The sequence below is a fragment of the Oncorhynchus nerka genome, linkage group LG10, assembly GCF_034236695.1.
Source record: "Oncorhynchus nerka isolate Pitt River linkage group LG10, Oner_Uvic_2.0, whole genome shotgun sequence".
Lineage (NCBI taxonomy): Eukaryota > Metazoa > Chordata > Actinopteri > Salmoniformes > Salmonidae > Oncorhynchus > Oncorhynchus nerka.
In genome coordinates, this window is record NC_088405.1 from 62,444,964 (window position 1) to 62,467,579 (window position 22,616).

A 22,616-nucleotide genomic window follows, 5' to 3' on the forward strand; every position below is an offset into this window, starting at 1 on the left:
AGTAAAAGGATTGGGCAACTAATGTTTAAATTCCCAAGTCACATCAGTGCCCTCATCGATCCAAGGCAATAAGCAGGCAGACATACTGACAAAAGGGGAAGGAGACAGAGGCTGACAATATAATTAAGAATAGAGGAGGAAAGGAAGAGAGGATTCTCCTAGAACAGAGGGAACCGAGACACAGCAGTCACCAGTGATATTAGAGAAGGAATGCCGGCAGTAATCCCCCGCTCCCCTGTGGTATTTTAACAGTTCCTCCCTTTCCCCTGTTGCCATCAGTCAGTCTGAACACAGCAGCTAATGGCCTTGCCTGTGCCACCTGGGGAAGCTGTCCCACCTCATCGGACCCAAGGTCGCATGCTGGCTGGAGACGCCTCTGTGTGTGTGTGTGTGTGTGTGTGTGTGTGTGTGTGTGTGTGTGTGTGTGCGCAAGAGAGAGATTGAGTGAGTCAATAGGGATCTTGAACAGGAACATCTGCACCAAATTCACATAGAAATGTGAGTTAAAGATCTGTTGTTCTCATTAAAAGCAAGTCTAAAAAGTGGTAGATAATGTTCTGTGCTCGCTATTTCTATGCTTCCCGTTTGTAAAAGAAAACTCCACCCAAAACCAGTCATAACTATGATTTACAGTGCTACATTACACTAATATGTGAGAACAATATTTTTTGTTAAAAAAATTTTTTTATCATTATAATAACATTGGCAACAATATATGAAAATCATTGTGGTAATCTGTTGCAGCTCAAGTTGACTCCAAAACCAACAATGCACTGCTAGGTAGCTAGGTAGCAAATGTAGCTACACACAATAATATCAAAGTCAATATCAGCATGTGAAGTAGCTAGTTGGTGCAATTTGTTTAAGCAATTTTACAGCTATCAATTTAGGACTACAAACACACCTTTTAAAACCTGCAGCTCGATGTGCCTCACAGAGTTGAGTCTGACATTCGCAACAGCACCATGCAATGCACTCTGGACTGAAGAGGCAGACAAATAGGATAAATGTGTTAGACCCTCTGTTAAATGACATTCCTTGAGGTAGAAATATTGCAAAAATATGATCAATGGCTCATTCGAGAGAAGACATGATATTGGCCAGTATTGAAATCTGACACGTATGATAGACATTTCCGCGATCTAAAAGTCGTATTCCTATTCGCTTCTAGTGTAGTGAGAGTGTCTTTATCTCAATGCTACGTCAAACCAGACACATTTCTGCCTGCTCCAACGGCAATATCTCAGATACACGTGAAAACATGAATTGACCCAGGGAATTGATAGAACATCGCTCAGAGATGCACCAAAACAAAATAAAATGGGTGAATATTTACTTTAAGTTTCTGTTTTGCATGTTACTAATGTTTTTTTACATCAGCTTCAAACAGCTGAAAATACAATATTTTTGGTTATGGAAAATATATTTCACAGCAATTTAGATTGGTACAACGAGTCTTTACACAAGGGGTGTCAAACTCATTCCATGAAGGGAAGGGTGTCTGCAGATTTTTGTTTTTTTTTTTAAGACCTAGACAATCAGGTGAGGGGAGTATCTTACTAATTATTGACCTTAACCTCTTCAACCTATGGGGGCGCCATGTCATTATTGGATAAAAAAAACGTGCCCGTTTTAAGCTCAATATTTTGTCACGAAAAGATGCTCGACTATGCATATAATTGGCAGCTTTGGAAAGAAAACACTGACGTTTTCAAAACTGCAAAGATATTATCTGTGAGTGCCACAGAACTCATGCTACAGGCGAAACCAAGATGAAACCTCAAACAGGAAATGAGCAGAATTTTTGAGGCTCTGTTTCCCATCGTCTCCTTATATGGCTGTGAATGTGTGATGAATGAACCTAAGCTCTCTGCCGTTCGTCCAAGATGTCTGCAGCATTGTGACGTATTTGTAGGCATATCATTGGAAGATTGGCCATAAGAGACTACATTTGCCAGGGGTCCGCCCGGTGTCCTTTGTCTAAATTGTTGCGTAATCTTCAGCTGCATGCATTTTGCCATGCGATTCAGAGGGGAAAGGACACTTCCACGAACCATATATCATCGAAGAGATATGTGAAAAACACCTTGAGGATTGGTTCTAAACAACGTTTGCCATGTTTCAGTCGAAATTATGGAGTTAATTTGGAAAAAAGTTCAGCGTTTGGATAACTGAATTTTCGTTTTTTTTTGGTAGCCAAACGTGACGCACCAAACGGACCGATTTCTCCTGCACAAATAATCTTTCAGGAAAACTGAACATTTGCTATCTAACTGAGAGTCTCCTCATTGAAAACATCCAAAGTTCTTCAAAGGTAAATGATTTATTTGAATGTTTTTCTGGTTTTTGTGAAAATGTTGCCTGCTGCTGCTAACGCTAAATGCTAGTTTTGCTATGGTTGAGAAGCATATTTTTGAAAATCTGAGATGACAGTGTTGTTAACAAAAGACTAAGCTTGAGAGCTAGCATATTGATTTCATTTCATTTGCGATTTTCATGAATAGTTAACGTTGTGTTATGCTAATGAGCTTGCGGATAGATTTACACAATCCTGGATACAGGTTTTTTTAGTAGCTAAACGTGAGGCACAAAATGGAGCGATTTCTCCTAAACAAATAATCTTTCAGGAAAAACGGAACATTTGCTATCTAACAGAGTCTCCTCATTGAAAACATTCGAAGTTCTTCAAAGGTAAATGATTTTATTTGAATGGTTTTCTGGTTTTTGTGAAAATGTTGCCTGCTGAATGCTAACGCTAAATGCTAATGCTAGCTATCAATAGCTATCAATACTGTTACACAAATGCTAGTTTTGCTATGGTTGAGAAGCATATTTTTGAAAATCTGAGATGACAGTGTTGTTAACAAAAGGCTAAGCTTGAGAGCTAGCATATTGATTTCATTTCATTTGCTATTTTCATGAATAGTTAACATTGCGTTATGGTAATGAGCTTGAGGCTCTATTCACGATCCCGGATCCGGGATGGCTCGCCGCAAGAAGTTAATTCATCAATCAAGTAAAAATGTGGAGTGTAAACCCGCAGAAATTCAGCCCTCTGTGGAATGAGTTTGACATGTGCACTACACTATACTTGCATGTTTTATCACAAACTGCCATTTTTGCAACAAGGAAATGGAAGAGCGGTTCTGCATAGGGCATCCTTAATAATTACTAAATAAATTGACTATTAACCAGACAGACAACAGAAACGGTTCTCTAGCTCATGAAAAACCAGGAACAAATATGTCCCACCATTTATCATGTAAGAGGTGAGTTCAATGATCACAGAACTACCTACCATACGGTCCATATTGAGGCATCGTTGATTCTCAAATATTCTTGGAAAGTAGTCTTTAGGGCAGGCTGCACAACAACAAAATAATATCACCCAAAATAAAGAACTGAAAACAACCAAAAATTCTGAAATTTTAATTCCAAACTACAACATTTTCAGACAAGATAGAACTGCCAAAGGGGGCGGTGTTGCAATCGACTGCAAAGATAGCCTGCAGAGTTCTGTCCTACTATCCAGGTCTGTACCCAAACAATTTGAACTTCTACTTTTAAAAATCCACCTCTCTAAAAACAAGTCTCTCACCGTTGCCGCCTACTATAGACCACCCTCTGCCCCCAGCTGTGCTCTGGACACCATATGTGAACTGATTGCCCCCAATCTATCTTCAGAGCTTGTGCTGCTAGGCGACCTAAACTGGAACATGCTTAACACCCCAGCCATCCTACAATCTAAACTTGATGCCCTCAATCTCACACAAATTATCAATGAACCTACCAGGTACCTCCCCAAAGCCTTAAACACGGGCACCCTCATAGATATCATCCTAACCAACGTGCCCTCTAAATACACCTCTGCTGTCTTCAACCAAGATCTCAGCGATCACTGCCTCATTGCCTGCATCCGTAATGGGTCAGCGGTCAAACGACCTCCACTCATCACTGTAAAGCGCTCCCTGAAACACTTCAGCGAGCAGGCCTTTCTAATCGACCTGGCCGGGGTATCCTGGAAGGATATTGATCTCATCCCGTCAGTTGAGGATGCCTGGCTATTTTTTTTAAATGCCTTCCTAACCATCTTAAATAAACATGCCCCATTCAAGAAATTTAGAACCAGGAACAGATATAGCCCTTGGTTCTCCCCAGACCTGACTGCCCTTAACCAACACAAAAACATCCTATGGCGTTCTGCATTAGCATCGAACAGCCCCCGTGATATGCAGCTGTTCAGGGAAGCTAGAAACCATTATACACAGGCAGTTAGAAAAGCCAAGGCTAGCTTTTTCAAGCAGAAATTTGCTTCCTGCAACACTAACTCAAAAAAGTTCTGGGACACTGTAAAGTCCATGGAGAATAAGAACACCTCATCCCAGCTTCCCACTGCACTGAAGATAGGAAACACTGTCACCACTGATAAATCCACCATAATTGAGAATTTCAATAAGCATTTTTCTACAGCTGGCCATGCTTTCCACCTGGCTACTCCTACCCCGGTCAACAGCAATCTGGACCCTTTCTTTCTAAAATTATCTGCTGAAATTGTTGCCACCCCTATTACTAGCCTGTTCAACCTCTCTTTCGTGTCGTCTGAGATTCCCAAAGATTGGAAAGCAGCTGCGGTCATCCCCCTCTTCAAAGGGGGGGACACTCTTGACCCAAACTGCTACAGACCTATATCTATCATACCATCCCTTTCTAAGGTCTTCGAAAGCCATGTTAACAAACAGATTACCGACCATTTCGAATCTCACCATACCTTCTCTGCTATGCAATCTGGTTTCAGAGCTGGTCATGGGTGCACCTCAGCCACGCTCAAGGTCTTAAACGATATCTTAACCGCCATCGATAAGAAACATTACTGTGCAGCTGTATTCATTGATCTGGCCAAGGCTTTCGACTCTGTCAATCACCACATCCTCATCGGCAGACTCGACAGCCTTGGTTTCTCAAATGATTGCCTCACCTGGTTCACAAACTACTTCTCTGATAGAGTTCAGTGTGTCAAATCGGAGGGTCTGCTGTCCGGACCTCTGGCAGTCTCTATGGGGGTGCCACAGGGTTCAATTCTTGGACCGACTCTCTTCTCTGTATACATCAATGAGGTCGCTCTTGCTGCTGGTGAGTCTCTGATCCACCTCTACGCAGACGACACCATTCTGTATACTTCTGTCCCTTCTTTGGACACTGTGTTAACAACCCTCCAGGCAAGCTTCAATGCCATACAACTCTCCTTCCGTGGCCTCAAATTGCTCTTAAATACAAGTAAAACTAAATGCATGCTCTTCAACCGATCGCTACCTGCACCTACCCGCCTGTCCAACATCACTACTCTGGACGGCTCTGACTTAGAATACATGGACAACTACAAATACTTAGGTGTCTGGTTAGACTGTAAACTCTCCTTCCAGACCCATATCAAACATCTCCAATCCAAAGTTAAATCTAGAATTGGCTTCCTATTTCCCAACAAAGCAACCTTCACTCATGCTGCCAAACATACCCATGTAAAACTGACCATCCTACCAATCCTCGACTTTGGCGATGTCATTTACAAAATAGCCTCCAATACCCTACTCAACAAATTGGATGCAGTCTATCACAGTGCAATCCTTTTTGTCACCAAAGCCCCATATACTACCCACCATTGAGACCTGTACGCTCTCGTTGGCTGGCCCTCGCTTCATACTCGTCGCCAAACCCACTGGCTCCATGTCATCTACAAGACCCTGCTAGGTAAAGTTCCCCCTTATCTCAGCTCGCCGGTCACCATAGCATCTCCCACCTGTAGCACACGCTCCAGCAGGTATATCTCTCTAGTGACCCCCAAAACCAATTCATTCTTTGGCCGCCTCTCCTTCCAGTTCTCTGCTGCCAATGACTGGAACGAACTACAAAAATCTCTGAAACTGGAAACACTTATCTCCCTCACTAGCTTTAAGCACCAACTGTCAGAGCAGCTCACAGATGACTGCACCTGTACATAGCCCACCTATAATTTAGCCCAAACAAGTACCTCTTTCCCTACTGTATTTTATTTATTTATTTTGCACCCCATTATTTGTATTTCTACTTTGCACATTCTTCCATTGCAAATCTACCATTCCAGTGTTTTACTTGCTATATTGTATTTACTTTGCCACCATGGCCTTTTTTGCCTTTACCTCCCTTATCTCACCTCATTTGCTCACATCGTATATAGACTTGTTTATACTGTATTATTGACTGTATGTTTGTTTTACTCCATGTGTAACTCTGTGTCATTGTATGTGTCGAACTGCTTTGCTTTATCTTGTAAATGAGAACTTGTTCTCAACTTGCCTACCTGGTTAAATAAAGGTGAAATAAAATAAAAATAAAATAAAAAAAGTGCATATCAATAATTCCAGGAGAGGAGAAACTGAACAAACTTCACACATACCCTAAATCAATCAGCTTATGTCCCCTTGCTTGACAGCAACTGTTTCAACACCGGTGACAGGTGCTGCCTATTGCAGACCAATTGGACCAATTTGCCACACGTTTATTTCATCTTCTGTCATGGGGGACCATTGTTTGATATTTGTCAGTCTAGTAAATGGAGACAGGTGTCCACAAAGAAACTTTAAATATCATCTTCGTAAGTTATATCAAGCACTGTATTACCCACAATTGACTATAACCAGCAAAAAGCTACCAAGTCAAATTCTCTGACTTGGATGATAAAAGCTCAACAGATTGTCTCCAATTCAAACAGATGGAGGATAGTAACAGCTCATATTGATTCGTTCTGGCCCGTTCCTCAAATCCTACATATATCAGAGAATACCTAGTTCCTACTTCTAGGACATAAGACACCACAGATGACTGACAATGTTATATTCTGGAATTTATGCAAGGAGCAGCAATGGGTCGCCACTCTCCAAAACGAGTCATAGTTTGGAGCACTTAAAAATACAAAAATGATGATAATCAATTAAATAACAAAATGTAAGGATTGGCTGTTTGGTCAGACATCTTCAGGTAAGATAAAGGACTAAGGGTCAGCTCTAGGCCGGCTGGTTGCCTATGGGGTCTCAACTGACGGTTGAGAGATCGAATGGTAGAATGCACAAGGTGCAAGGTCAAAATGTGGTTGTGCATCAGCAACTTTCCTTGTTATGTCAGTCACTAACAGTCACCCAATTAGCCATGTCAGATAATGTTTTTATTGGTAAGTTAGTTTAGCTACCTAAACTAGTAGTAATCATGTACGAATACCAACTGGCACGTGCTTGACCTCCAGGGGGCTCCCACTTAACTCTGCCCCATAGCAAAATGTGTAGAACACAGGAGGTTGGTGGCACCTTAATTGAGAAGAACAGGCTTGTGGTAATGGCTGAGCGGAATTCCATGTTTTTGATTCCATTTGCACCGTTCTGGCTGTTATTATGAGCTGTTCTCTCCTCAGCAGCTTCCTATGGTGTAGAACTGAAAAATCTTGCTTTAAAACTGCTAAATGTTTACTCCACCCCATGGCAAAATGTGTAGAATTGCAGGATATTAACTTTCAAACTTTTATGTTTTGCCTGCAAGGTGGGGAGGCCCAACCAAATATCGTTTAAGGGCCCCAAAATGTACTGATGAGAGCAACATGTGCTACCGTGCGGCTCTTCAAATTGCCCCACCACTCATTAAGAGCATCTACCTCAACGTTACTCCTCGGTGATTTCCTATGGCAATGTTTCCATGGCAGCCGCGGATCACACCATCATCGGGCAGCGGCACCATACCAGCACTAAACTTCTCAACAAAAGTTCCCCTACCTTGCACAGTCGTTAATGGCAATCGAAAAACAAGTCAACCTTTCGTATAGAAACAATTACAGTCCAAATCTCAAATGAACTACTACAACAAATGTTTTGTAGACTGTGTAAGACGAGACCCAAGTCGGCTTGCTGCCGCGCTCTCACTGAATGCACTCAGAACTTCTCAAAATCTTTTACATTGGCTAATGTTACCGAGCGTTCACAATGTATAGCATTACCTGTCAAGATGTACAGAAGAACCATAAATACAGCATGCTGTCCTTTGTAAAGCGGGTAATTCCTTAGGCAAGGCAGGAACATTTTGAAAGTAGAGCCGTCTTCCATCGAACACGTTTGTCTGTCCGCCGGACTACGAAACCTCCTCAGCAACAACTCCAAACTGCGATTGGACTGTACCACTAGAGCACCCAATAGGGGGGCTCACCTGATTCCAGCGATACAGTCAAATGAGAAGCAATCCTCCAGCACACCATCCCTGAAAAAATTGTGTCATATATAGATTACGTCATCCATATTGTAAATAAAGATTTATACATTTATGCTACAGTTGAAGTACACATTTACTGAAGTAGGCCTATGAAATAAGATGTGTTTCTGAACGGGGGTAATTTCCCCGTGGTAATTGGTAAGTAAAAACACATTACCTATCATTAATTAACTGAAGAATTAATAAAGATTTTCTGAATGAGATCAATATAAGAGACATGAGTAACAATATGGCCTGAATTTTGATCAACCGCTGATTAGACATATTTTGCGGTTTGCAACAAATCTTTAGTTAAAGGGATATTACACAAATATGTATTCTAAGCAAGTGGAGGTTGTAATCAGACACATTGTTATATACAGCATGTAGAACGCAACACATTGAGCATGGCACATGTGCCAGTGTGGTCCACATCCATTGCTGTAAGCCTATCTCTGCTCCCCATGTCTGAATTCCTTCCTGTTTCCATGCATGTTTGGCCCAGTCACCTCTCTCTGAAGGCAAGTTAACTCAGGACCAGCATCAGCCTTAATCCCCTGTTCCCCACTGGTAATCCCCCCACTAGAACCTCTCTCCAAAAACACAATCTGTGCATCCGTCCCCCTGCCGTTCTTCAACAACTAGGACACACAACCCCAAGTCTAATTGGGGCGTTCAGAAATTAGCTAGCTAATCCTTGCAAACAGCAATTGTGGGGGGCACCCCTCCTTTTGGCTGGAACCTAACCAGGTCAGTGCTTTAATTTGAGTCTCATATTCTGTCTTCTCAAGAGCCACCAGGGACACAATTACTCTCCTGACACCCTATTCATCCACACCCTGGCACAGTGTGAGGCAGGCCAGGGTGTGTGTGTGTGTGTTGGGATGTGTTCTGAATGTCTTTCCATCTGATTTATGAGATGGGGAAGAATCTATCCTAAAGAGTGCCCTAGCCATTGTGAAGGATGCTAAGAATACTTTTCCGACCACAACAAAAGAAGACTGTTTTTTTTAAAGCACAATGTCCTGGTATTGGATTCTAAGAGATACATTGTCAGATTAGTAATGAAATTCCATTAATAATGGGGTTATAAAGTGCTCAGACACTGATATCCTACTGTTTGAAAAAAGAGAGAATGTTTATAGGCTACTAGGCTAGATACCAGTCAGCCAGAGCCATTACTTGCACAGATGCAGGCTTACAGTTGGTACAGTCTTATTGTTAGGGAGTCTGTCAGAGAGTTTTGATGGTGAGAAAAAGTGGAACCGATACATGCTTCATTTGTTTCATTTTATGATCTATGGTTACACCACACCCATGGCCTCATCAAAATACAATGACTTCAAAGTTTCACCAAACTCTCCCACAACCCCTCTTCACGGGGTAGCGAGTGGCTGTCATTACAGAAACATTGTGCCTGCCTGTCAGTAGCCCCAGCAGCAGAGCCCAGGGAGCTTTCACCTCGATGTGCCTGAGAGCAGAGGCACTCATTCAGCTCAAGACCTTCTCATCTGCCATTGATTAGATCAACTGAGACCTGAAACTCGACACCGTGTTCTATTTCAATCTATTTCCCCCTCTAGCTGTCTCAAACTTCAATGTTTTTCTTTTTTTAAACTTTCACATCCCTCAGGTGTCTTCACTTTTTCCATCACAACCTTTCCCACTGATGCAATACCTTAATTCATGCAATGAGGACATATATTAGGATTTCCTAAAGCAGTCAAGTGAATATGAAATAAAACATATTTCATTATTGTGTGTTCACAGTGCAGTGTGTTTATTGCTTCACCAACGGAAAATATACAAATAAGCTGGTCTTGCAAGTGACTCTTAACCTCAGATTTACCATATTAACTCAATTTTTAAGTCTATGGAACTTGTTTGTGTGTGACTTAAAATCAATAATGTGTCTTATCTGCTTGCATGTTCCCCTCTATATCATTATAGAGACATACATCTGTTGCTATGCAAATAATCTAGAACCAGACTGCAGAATCCTCTTCTCCCGATCACCCCATTTCACAAGTTCTACCCTTAAGAACAACAAACACACCCACCAGACTTTACACCAGACATAGGTCATACAAACACTCAAGCACACACACACAAACAAATGGAAACAGCACCGGCAGTTAATGTCCTCTCCTGTTAATCTTAGATTAATACTTTGCACTCTGATCCATGTTAGTCTGATGAATGCTCTGCATGTTCTTGTCATCACCTTACCCACATGGTTTGCTAATGAAAGAACACATCTGCATATCTTTAGCAGGAACATGGATGGTTTGTTTTGAGAGAGGCAGCATTAATAAAAGGTAGAGAAGTAAAACAATTGCACTACCATTGTCAGACACCAGAGCACATTTGTTACACAAATTCTCTGGTGGGACCATAATACACCTGTTATAAAGCATAACTGATGAAATGAAGCAATCAATTGAAGCCGATAGAGGAAAAGGAACTGTGTAACAGCATAACTTTCACTTTGAACAGGAACTATGACGACATTTTTGATGGTGGATTTGTGGTCTCTTTAAAACTGTTGTCCTGTGGCTGGGATAACAAACATCCCGTCGTGCAATCCGTGTTCACATTGTTGCCTTTCACAGAGCACTTTGTCTCTTTGAGGAATGTTGAGTAAGCCTCAAGGGCTCTTCAATGAGTGCCAGGGGGATTGGAGGGGCTGGTGGAAGTGAAGCTCAGTGTAATAAGTGCAAGTCCCCCTTTATCCTTTTATTCTGTGGGTCTCCTCCCCCCATACATCTATCCATCTTTCCTGCCCTCTTAAACACGTGTCTGTCTTGGCCATGCGCAGGTCTGAGACTGTTTAGCATAATAAATCATTTAGAAAACAGAGGGAACAAACTGAACACTATCAAGTGTCCAGTTTCCCAGGCCAGGGGATGGATGGACGAATGTTCATCTGCAGCTCCTTAGGTGCCCCTTGATAAGACTCTCTATAGCCCTACAAGGTTTTCATTGGACATGTTTTCCCAGGGACAGTTATACTTTGTACTCTATTCAGGCTGAGTTACTTTTAGAGTTCTAGACCATTTCACTCAGCTTTTCACATGAAGGCTAAATCCTTATAGAATCACAGTGAAAAAAATACCATTGATTTTGTGCCTGGGGTATACTAAGGGCCTGATGTTTTAAACCTCAGCACTCTAATATCAAGATGAGTTCACACCGAAGACCATCAAGTTATACGCGTCAATGAAGGGGAAAGATAGGCACCATTTGAAAGAGAGAAATTCTGAGAGATCTCTAAAGTGAGTGCATTATAATAATACCACTATAAAGTGTTCATTCATTCACTAGAACCTAGTCTGAAATTCCACTCACATTGAGTATCTTTATTCCTCCCAAGCTTGCACCTCATCATGCATGAGTAGATTGAGTTGAGCGCTGCACAGCAAAGACATTATATGAACCTACAGCGACATCTGCTGGCCATAAATAAATAAAAAAGGAGGTGACACTGGGAACACAGCATGCTGCTACTCATTTGGGACCCCGGTTCAGACTTGAGATACGAATACTGAACATGGACTTAAGGCAACATTTGACTCTAGTTCATGTTAAGACAACTTAAGGCAGAAAGTGCATAAGAAATGCAAGTGTTTCTGCCCAGACCAAACGCTCTGCTATTGGCATGTTACATACTAGTAACAATAGAATCAGAAATCAACCTTTTTTTACTTGCATTTAAAAGTGACATAACTAATAGATACACAAACAAGATCAGACAGCAATAAAAAAAATAAAGTCACCTTCTGGCTACCTTTAGTTATAACAATACTTGTATTTTCAGCACTTAACTCCTAAAAGTACTTATCGTAATACATTATCTAAAAACACAGCAGTGAAAGCTGTAATCTCAAACTGCACTTCTCTGCTTAAATGCACACAAACACAACAGCAGTATATTCACATTAGCAACAAAATAACAATATTTAATTTGTAGAGCTTATATCCCACACTCAATGCAAAGTATTGGACCCACAAACTGGTTCCCATGATTGAGTCAAAACATATCAATAACTGATCAGGGGTCATAACAAGAAAATCCCCTCCATTCTAAATTCCGTTCATCAAGAGGCATATCACCACTAGGCTGCCATACAGGCAGCATCAATGTACAGTCCATGTGGCCTAGTAGTCACATCATACAAACAGAATCAGGTGGACAAGACTGTAAATGGTTCAAAGCTGTGGGAATGGATGTAATAAAGTAGAGTTAGTCCTCTCGCAGATATGCCTCAGGGATGTCTTCTTCCTCCATGGCGGCAGGTAGCTTGATCCTTTGACTGTCCTCTGCTTTGGACTCCTTTAGGTTCTTCTCTGCCTCCATAAAGAGCTGTCTGATCTGATTGACATGAGACTGCGCCACCTGGAGGCTGGTCTGTGCTGTCACAGACGCCTGGTCGGCACCTGAAAAAAAAAAAAACAGTCTACAACCAAGGACCAAAACAGACACAGGTGGACACTCATTGTCTAGGTTCCCTATTCCCACCCCCAATGAAATAATGGCCCGCCAGGAGCATCAGAATATAGTAGTAGGCCTAAACTTCAAAACTGTCATCTTAATTATTATTTATTTATTAAATCACAAAATAATGTGTGCCATTTGAAATAATTAAACTCAGCAAAAAATAAAAACATCCCTTTTTCAGGACCTGGTCTTTCAAAGATAATTTGTAAAAATCCAAATAACTTCACAGATCTTCATTGTAAAGGGTTTAAACACCGTTTCCCGTGCTTGTTCAATGAACCATAATCAATGAATGAACATGCACCAGGGGAACGGTCGTTAAGGCACTAACAGCTTACAGACGGTAGGCAGTTAAGGTCACAGTTATGAAAACTTAGGACACTAAAGAGGCCTTTCTACTGACTCTGAAAAACACCAAAAGAAAGATGCCCAGGGTCCCTGCTCATCTGCATGAACGTGCCTTAGGCATGCTACAAGGACGCATGAGGACTGCAGATGTGGCCAGGGCAATAAATTGCAATGTCCGTACTGTGAGATGCCTAAGACAGCACTACAAGGGGACAGGACGGACAGCTAATCGGCCTCGCAGTGACAGACCACGTGTAACACCTGCACAGGATCGGTACATCTGAACATCACACCTGCGGGACAGGTACAGAATGGCAACAACAACTGCCCAAGTTACACCAGAAACGCAAAATCCCAACATCAGTGCTCATACTGTCCGTAATAGGCTGAGAGAGGCTGGACTGAGGGCTTGTAGGCCTGTTGTAAGGCAGGTCTTCACCAAACAAACATCACTGGCAACAACGTCGCCTATGGGCACAAACCCACCGTCGCTGGACCAGACAGGACTTGCAAATTGTTCTCTTCACAGATGAGTCGCGGTTTTGTCTCACCAGGGGTGATGGTCGGACTCGCGTTTATCGTTGAAGGAATGAGCGTTACACCGAGGCCTGTACTCTGGAGCGGGATCGATTTAGAGGTGGAGGGTCCGTCACAGTCTGGGGCGGTGTGTCACAGCATCGGACTGAGCTTGTTGTCATTGCAGGTAATCAACGCTGTGCGTTACAGGGAAGACATCCTCCTCCCTCAAGTGGTACCCTTCCTGCAGGCTCATCCTGACATGACCCTCCAGCATGACAATACCACCAGCCATACTGCTCGTTGTGTGTGATTTCCTGCAAGACAGGAATGTCAGTGTTCTGCCATGGCCAGCGAAGAGCCCGGATCTCAATCCCATTGAGCGTGTCTGGGACCGGTTGGATCGGAGGGTGAGGGCTAGGGCCATTCCCCCCAGAAATGTCCAGGAACTTGCAGGTGCCTTGGTGGAAGAGTGGGGTAACATCTCACAGCAAGAACTGGCTAACTGGTGCAGTCCATGAGGAGGAGATGCTGCATTAAGTACTGCAGTGCTGGTGGCCACACCAGAAACTGACTGTGACTTTTGATTTTGACCCCCCCTTTGTTCAGGGACAAATTATTCTATTTCCGTTAGTCACATGTCTGTGGAACTTGTTCAGTTTATGTCTCAGTTGTTGAATTTTATGTTCATACAAATATTTACACGTTAAGTTTGCTGAAAATAACGCAGCTGACAGTGAGAGGTCAATTCTTTTTTTGCTGAGTTTTAGACTACATTTCATTTGATAAAATTATATGACTCATCACGATTGACTAAGAAATGATGCTTTAATGATAAATTGTAATTAAAATATTACATTAATTGGAAACTAAATTAATGAAGCTGCACAAACATGAGTTTTCCATTCATACAACATGTAGGGTAAATTATCACAGTAGATTACCCATGGTAAAAAAATAGTAAATACTTTATTTCAGTTGTATGGAATGATTGTCAAATAGATCAAGTCGCCCTTAGTCCATTTAAAAAGTAGGATTCATTTGTTCTGATTATTATACCCACAAGAGCGCAAAATCTTGAAAAATGTTGGCAGCAATCAGAACTAAAAGAACCTGGAAATCCACTTTATGGAGTGGTAAATCAGTGGCCAAAGGTTGCAATTGATATCAGCTGTTTATGCCATCATGTCATGTTTGGCATGACAAGGAGTGGAATGATAGCCTGCGTACCAGCCTGTTTGTGCTAACTGGTAGGGGTATAGGCGGGTCAACCTGAAGTGAACATAAAAATCCTAACAAATCTACTTTCTACCATCCAATGTGGGAGTAGGTGCATAGGATACAGTACCCGCGTTGTATGCCGTTTCAGCTGCCAGTTTAGAGAGGTTGATGGCCATCATCCAGTTAGACTCAAACCTCTTACAGTCCTCCCTCAAATCACTCACCTAGACAAAGACAGCAAAAGATGGGACAAGGACAGGACTTGAGTTACTCATGCGGTAAAAACATACATACAAAACTATCTTGTTTTACATTTCTGTGACGTTAAATTAACAAATACAGCGGGTGAATGTTGACAGGGAATAGTCTAATCTAACAAGGCAGCCTGAGTAGTACATGACCTTTGACCTCTTAAACCACTGATGACACCTACCTCCTGGCGCTGGCGAACAATCACTTGCCAAACAGAGTCCTCCTCCGAAGGGGTCAGCTTGCTGCCTGAGGCAACATAGTTCTTGTGTAGGGTCACCAGTGTATGTATAGTCTAGAGAGAAAATGCAAACATAAGCTAGCTGGCTAAGACAGATGCACAAACTTACAAACCAACACGTGCAAGTACATACTGTGTGTACACAAGTGGAGTGTCCTAAATTGAACGGTGCTGTGATGTCATACACTGCTCGTGCAGCTACAGTAGGGCTGTTTGTGTCAAACCTAAGATAAAGCCACATTACTGGAGAGTGCAGACTTTAACTGTCACAGACAAATATATTTCAGAGTTTATGAATGGACAGTAGAATGAATCCACAGTAAAAGCTGAGTAGAAGAGAGTGGGGTCTGTTGAGCCAACCCTTGCTTCTAGGAAACAATACACAAAAATCAATCATGTGACCAAATTTAGGAAGAGTTATTCAATTTATGAAGGAAGAAACCACATGGAACAAACTGGTAAGCCAGTTTTTAATATACAGTATGTGGACACCCCTTCAAATGAGTGGATTTGGCTATTTCAGTCACACCCGTTACTGACAGGTGTATATATTTATTTAAAAAAAATAGATTTAAACAAATTAGGCACACAGCCATGCAACCCCCCACAGACAAACATTGGCAGTACAATGGCCTTACTGAAGAGCTCCAGTGACTTACAACATCACAGAATGCCACCTTTCCAACAAGTCAGTCCATCAAATCCCTGCCCTGCTGTAAGTGCTGTAATTGTGAAGTGGAAATGTCTAGGAGCAACAAGTCAGCCGCAAAGTGTACATTCTTTGTGTTCTGAATGGTCCGCCATCTTATGTTCCGTGATTCTAGAAGCAGAAGCACTAGTTTAGAACACCTACATATATTGAAACTGGACAATATTAGAAGTTCAGATTCATAAGCTACAGGCAGAGTGGGACTGGCGAGTGCTGAAACAAAAATATTTTTTTTAAATAAATAAATAAAGGTCCTTGGATGCAACAATCACTACAGAGTTCCAAACTGCCTCTGGAAGCACTGTCAGCAGGTTTCCATAGCCAAGCAGCAACACACAAACCTAAGATCACCATGCTCAGTGCCAAGCGCCGACTGGAATGGTGTAAAGCTCGCCGCCATTGGACTCCGGGGCAGTGGAAACACATTCCTTTGGCGTAATGAATCACGCTTCACCCACTGGCAGTCCGACAAACGAATCTGGGTTTGGCGGATGCCAGGAGAATGCTACCTACCCCAATGCATAGTGACAACTGTAAAGTTTGGTGGAGGAGGAATAATGGTCTGGGCTGTTTCATTGGGTCGGGCTAGGCCCCTTAGTTCAAGTGAAGGGAAATCTTAATACTATAGCATACAATTCCATTCTAGGCAATTCTGTGCTTTAACTTTGTGGCAAAAGTTTAGGGAAGGCTCTTTCCTATTTCAGCATGACAATGCCCCTGTGCACAAAGCAAGGTCCACACAGAAATGGTTTGTCGAGATCAGTGTGGAAGAACTAGCCTGGGCTGCACAGAGCCCTGACCTCAACCCCATTGAACAGCTTTGGGATGAATTGGAACGCAGACTGGGAGCCAGACCTAATCACCAAACATCAGTGCCGACCTCACTAATGTGCGTGGCTGAATGGAAGCAAGCCCCCGCAGCAATGTTCCAACAACTAGTGGAAAGCCCTCCCAAAAGAGTGGAAGCTGTTATAGCAGCATGGGGGGGAACCAACTCCATTAATAATGCCCATGATTTTGGAATGAAATGTCCGACGAGCAGGTGTCTGCATACTTTTGGTCACGTAGCGCATGTCAATTTAAAAAAAAAAAGATTTTCACAAAGTCAAACGAATGTACTGTGTTATAGTTATAGTTGATTCATGATGCTTGTATCTACACCAAAGTAGATAGTTTTCTACATCAGTTGGGGTCTCTATAAGCCACAATATGAGGTCCTAAACCTATCATGAAAGTGCATCCTGGTAGCTGTATGGGCTAATAGTAAAAATGCTTGCCTGGGGGTAAGTTGAGCCAAAGGCCACCATACAAATTATGATTATATTTTGTCTGTTTTACCCATAATATGTATAGTATTTTTGCAATGAACTCAAGATTTGAATTGTTAGAGCAAACATCCCACCCCATGTATACTGAAGTAAAACAAGACCCCCTCGAGGTTATTGAGAGAGCAGCCAAGGAAGTGCGAGAAGTCCATTTGAGCAGAAGCAAGATCCTATTTACTGAATGACACTGAAGAGAAATTGACAAAAATAAAACATGTACTTTGCAAAAGAGAGGTTATGACAGAGTAGCAGAAGTGCACAAGGTCTTATCCGATGCCATGGAGTCTGAGCTTGCTAATCCTATCAAGAATTTCACATGGGCTTAGAAACCTCAAATGTAGAGAAATTTCCTATGAATTGGCACATCCCTGTCCCAGACAACTGGTCAAGAAATGTAAGGGTAAATGATATTGAACAGAGAGATCTATATCTGAATGTAGGCATACATTTAAGATATTGTATATCACACCGACATTGCATTAATTAAACTGACCTACCAGCACCATCACCCACTTATCCCAATCAACTTACCCCGTCCCTATGCTTAACTTACCCATTGTGCCAAGAGACCACTTTTTTTGGACAAGCTATGTTTTCAGAAACATATGTTTCTAAATATATGTAGATAGCTTTGTTAGAACTAATTCTATATTTCCCTGACGTAGTGATGTTGAATGTAATTGGCTAAACATACCCCACTCTCCCCTAATACAGTGAAGTATGCTGAACACTGGCCTATGAGAATCACTTTTGTGACATTTGAAGGATGTTAGGTGACAAACAATGGACAATATGAAAGAACTTTACAAAAATGGTAAATGTCAAATGTGATAGTTAAGACAAAAAAATATTTTGAAAACATTAATGTGGCAGTTGCTACCCATGACAAAAAAAAAATCCCAATACTGTACATTATGATATTGAAATACTAAACTAAATGTGTTGAATTTAAGAATCCAAACAGGTGATTTGGAGCCACAATTGACTAAGGATTAACATTGACCTGGCCGTGACTTTATTGAACTTTTTCGATAACTTGAAAATAAGATCTCAGCTATGGTAAGTCCTATCCTAATGAATCAACGTGTTTTATGTTCCTGCAAAGCTTCTATATAGCATGGGATACAAAGTATAACATCAAAGACCAAGTTTAATTGTCTCCTAACACATGGTAATGTAAAAAAGCAGTTACCTTAACGTACTGTGTGAATGAGTCTACGAGTGCTAGGGTGGTCTGAGAGAGGAAGGTGTTGGTGCTATCTGTGACCAAAGAGGATGCCCTGCGGACCAAGGCTTCATGAGATAGGTTGTCTTGTTTCTAGAAGAGGGCATAGAGATGGATGGTTAGCTTAGCTAGTCTTATTTTTGGTTTAGTTTTCGACTGAATTGGAACATGAAACTGATGAAGGAATCTACAACTGGCTTACAAGTATGCATGACTAGCTAACTGTATATCTTTTAAATGTGTAAAACAACCTGTGAGAAGGGCACTGCACATAGGCCACCAATAGCAGACAGCGATATCCAGTTCTTCCGGATCATCGTGGGGATTTTCATGGCTTGTCGGCGCACCAACGCCCCACTGAGTCTCCCCAGGTTTGAGGCATAGCTATAAGACAGAAAGAAAAAAAATGTAAATCACGAAGTGAATTGCCATTTCAAGATACCACAACCTACGTGTAATGAAGTAGCCACGACAAGAGTAACGTTCGTTAGCTAAGAACAGTAACATTAGCTAAACAATCATATCTAGCTAATGTTAGCTAGCTCGCATAGCTAGTTTTGTTTCGACATATCCAAACGCTAATTAACGTTAACCCTTTGGAAATACACCGGCCTTACATAGACTAGCTGTTAATATTAGGTCAAACTTGACACACTTATAATTTAGTACGTGAATTAGCTGATAACATACCTCAAACCAATACAAAAAAAAACTCTCCTGAACGCCAACATATTAGTCTGACGTAAGAGGAAGTTATCCTTCGTCTATTGGTATTTTGACGATTGCATAATTTAATGTGCATTTGCCACCTACTGTGCGGGAAGGAAACAGGATTCCCCAAAATACCAACCAAAACTATAAAAAACGAGCAAAAAATAAACTTAACTAAATAAGAAAATATATATACCATTTTTTTTAAATCTGATCCCTACACAAGCTCAAGGAAACCAGGAAGGGCGGGTCTTCCGGCGCCATTATCCCTTGCAAGTCTTCAGGTGTAAAATCCCCAAAACTGTTCTGCGTTCTGCTGCAGACACAATAATGTCCGATTTCTTTGAGACTTGTGCCGTACAGTTCATAACTGTGGCAATGAACGCCACAAAATCACCCTTTTTAACACAGGGGGTATCTTTTTACTGGCAGCAAACATTTACTACAGGCTCTGGTGCATCCACTACCAAATCTTCACTAGTTTTTCGCAATTCTTTTAAATCAACTCCGCATAGGTGATTCGATTGACGGCTCTAACTTTTGCCACCTCAGTCTCCTTCACTCTTACAGGGCACTCCAGGAAACTTAGGAATTTGTATAAGATGGAGCCAGAGGGGATGGCTGCCATTTTATGGGCTCTTAACCAACCGTGTTATTTTGTTTGTAACTTATTTTGTACATAATGTTGCTGCTACTGTCTCTAATGACCGGAAAGAGCTTCTGGACATCAGAACAACGATTACTCACCTTGAACTGGACAAATGTTTCTTTAATGAGTCAGACGAGAGGGACACCCAACAAGGCCCTCATCCCCGTCATTCACAGGAGAAAGAGACAGAGATATCGCGGAAGGAGATCGGGGTGCCTTGTAAGGATCCGAAGATGAGTGGCTAATCTGCCTGTGCCATCGGTATTATTCAGAGGTGTGGACTCGAGTCAGACTCGAGTCACAAATACGATGACTTGCAACTCAACTTTGACTTTAACACCAATGACTCGTGACTTGACTTGGACTTGAGCCTTATGACTCGACCTGACTTGATACCCTCCCCAAGACCAAATATTAAAAATTATGCTATTAAAAAAAGTGTGCAGTGCATCAACTCTTCATTTAACGGATTACAGTTTGAATCGGACAGCAGCCAATCAAATTGTGCCAGCTGAGAAAAAGTTATGTGTGGCAGTGCAGAGGAACGTCGGCGGGTGAATCCAGATGGAACCCTCAGAAGATGATACCCCAAATGATTATTTTCGGATATAAAGACGGTGCTAGTTCAACAAAAAACCTTGCGGGTGGCGCAGTGGTTAAGGGTGCTGTACTGCAGCCCCAGCAGTGCCACCAGAGACTCTGTCTTAACCGGCCGCGACCGGGAGGTCCATGGGGCGACGCACAATTGGCCTAGCGTCGTCCGGGTTAGGGAGGGTTTGGCCGGTAGGGAAATCCTTGTCACATCACTCACCAGCAACTCCTGTGGCGGGCCGGGCACAGTGCGCGCTAACCAAGGTTGCCAGGTGCACGGTGTTTCCTCCGACACATTGGTGCGGCTGGCTTCCGGGTTGGATGGCGCTGTGTTAAGAAGCAGTGCGGCTTGGTTGGGTTGTGCATCGCATGACTTTCAACCTTTGTCTCTCCCGAGCCCGTACGGGAGTTGTAAGATAGTAGCTACTAAAACAATTGGATACCACGAAATTGGGGAGAAAAAGGGGTATAAATAAATAAACAGATTGCAACTTGCAACATATGCAGGAAGTTCGACATTTGAAGCTGCACAAAGAACGGTAAGTTGTGGCTAATATAGCCGACAGCTATATATTTTATTACTTTACTGGTGTATCATGTAGGCTAACGTAACGTTAAATCAATGCAATCAATCAATCCAATCCAGTGCGGGAACGTGATCATTGCACCCAAGATTGAGCTACAACTGGCTATGCAGTTGGTAGCCTAAATACTGCCTGATGTTTCTGCTGTTCCTATAACCATTGCATACGTTAGCCTAGTGTAACCACAGAGAGTGAGCGAGAGTGTGTGTGTTAAGGTTGGGCAATTGATGTACAAGCCTACATCGCCCGATTGCGCCCCATAGCGATCCTCGATAGTCGATCACTATTGGGGGTGTCTTTCTCATGGCTACCCATGTATTTCCATGGAAATATAACGTTTATTTGGAAAGTAATAAATATATAGATATTTAAAAGCATTCATGATTTGCGTAATTGTAATATACTATTACTCTTGTTAAATATGAAATGGCGAAGAGCATATTATGACTTGTTTAGGACTCGAAACTCAAAGTTTAGGACTTGAGACTTGACTTGATACTCGACGGTCTTGACTTGGGACTTGATTGATAAGACTTGAGACTTACTTGTAAAACAATGACTTGGTCCCACCTCTGGTATTATTGGCCAACGTACTATCGTTGGATAATAAAGTGGACAAACTACAAGCATGTATATCCTACCAACGGGACATTAAAAACTGTAATATCTTATGTTTCACTGAGTCATGGCTGAATCACAACATGAATATGTCGTGTCTTTACTATCATTAAATTGAAGACTTGTAGTTTTTAATCAAAGATTCTCTGTAATTAGTATTCCGCGATCAACTGATTAATCATGTAACTGTAATTAACTAGGAAGTCGGGGCACCAAGGAAAAATATTCAGATTACAAGGTTAAAATTTCCTAATATAACCTTTCAGATATTTTCATATCTGATCCATAGTCTTCTGATTAATTAATTATTTACTTTACCTCACGTTAGTCTCAATCCAAAAGTCGTAAATTGTTGGTTATCTGCACAAACCTAGTCTTCACTATGAGTCATCCATACATCAACTGTCTTAAGTCCTTTATTTATTACTAACTAAGTAATTCACAGAAATGCATAAACAAACAAACAAGGTAAATGTGGTTACAAGAAATGATAGGGGAATGTGCCCTAGTGGGCTAAACCGGCATCGCGGGGAAGTGGGTGTCAACTGAGAGGAGACACAACAAAGTTGATAATTCTAACAATTGAAATGCTAATCCTTTGCACATGAACGCTCACTTATTCGGGAACAATTGCAATCAATATATATATATTTACGCTAAGTGTGTGGTCGGGATCGTTGTTGAAAAGTTTGTTTCTGTTGGAGAGTCTTCTCTCTCTCTCGATAGTTCAGAGTGACATTCATTTGTTATAGAATGGATGTTTTAGCGGTTGTCGTTATTTGCGGTCAATGATACCGAATTCCAAGCTGCAGACTAGTAATTAATATCAAAGATTTGTTCTTATTCTGTCGGTATCGGTAGTCTAAGAG

General features: G+C 41.7%; 2 protein-coding genes across 3 annotated transcripts in view; both read right to left on the minus strand.

The window, feature by feature from the left end:
* Positions 1–8,230, minus strand: part of LOC115135776 (nectin-3-like protein) — an 82,219-nt gene extending 73,989 nt beyond the window's left edge. The window contains exon 1 of one of the 2 annotated variants that reach the window (XM_029670851.2): positions 8,015–8,230. In XM_029670851.2, coding sequence (XP_029526711.1) covers positions 8,015–8,120 — 106 coding nt within the window. In that variant the 5' untranslated portion in view covers positions 8,121–8,230. The remainder of the gene's footprint in view (positions 1–8,014) is intronic. The other variant, XM_029670850.2, reaches the window with a different exon arrangement.
* A 3,365-nt stretch (positions 8,231–11,595) lies between these two features.
* On the minus strand, positions 11,596–19,389 carry diablob (diablo, IAP-binding mitochondrial protein b). Its single transcript, XM_029670852.2, has 6 exons — positions 19,285–19,389; positions 18,846–18,978; positions 18,562–18,687; positions 15,279–15,389; positions 14,973–15,069; positions 11,596–12,699 (listed from the first exon to the last, which is right to left on the minus strand). The coding sequence occupies exons 1-6, from the start codon at positions 19,323–19,325 to the stop codon at positions 12,506–12,508; spliced, it is 702 nt and encodes a 233-aa protein (XP_029526712.1). The 5' UTR covers positions 19,326–19,389; the 3' UTR covers positions 11,596–12,505.
* Between the last annotated feature and the right edge of the window lie 3,227 nt (positions 19,390–22,616).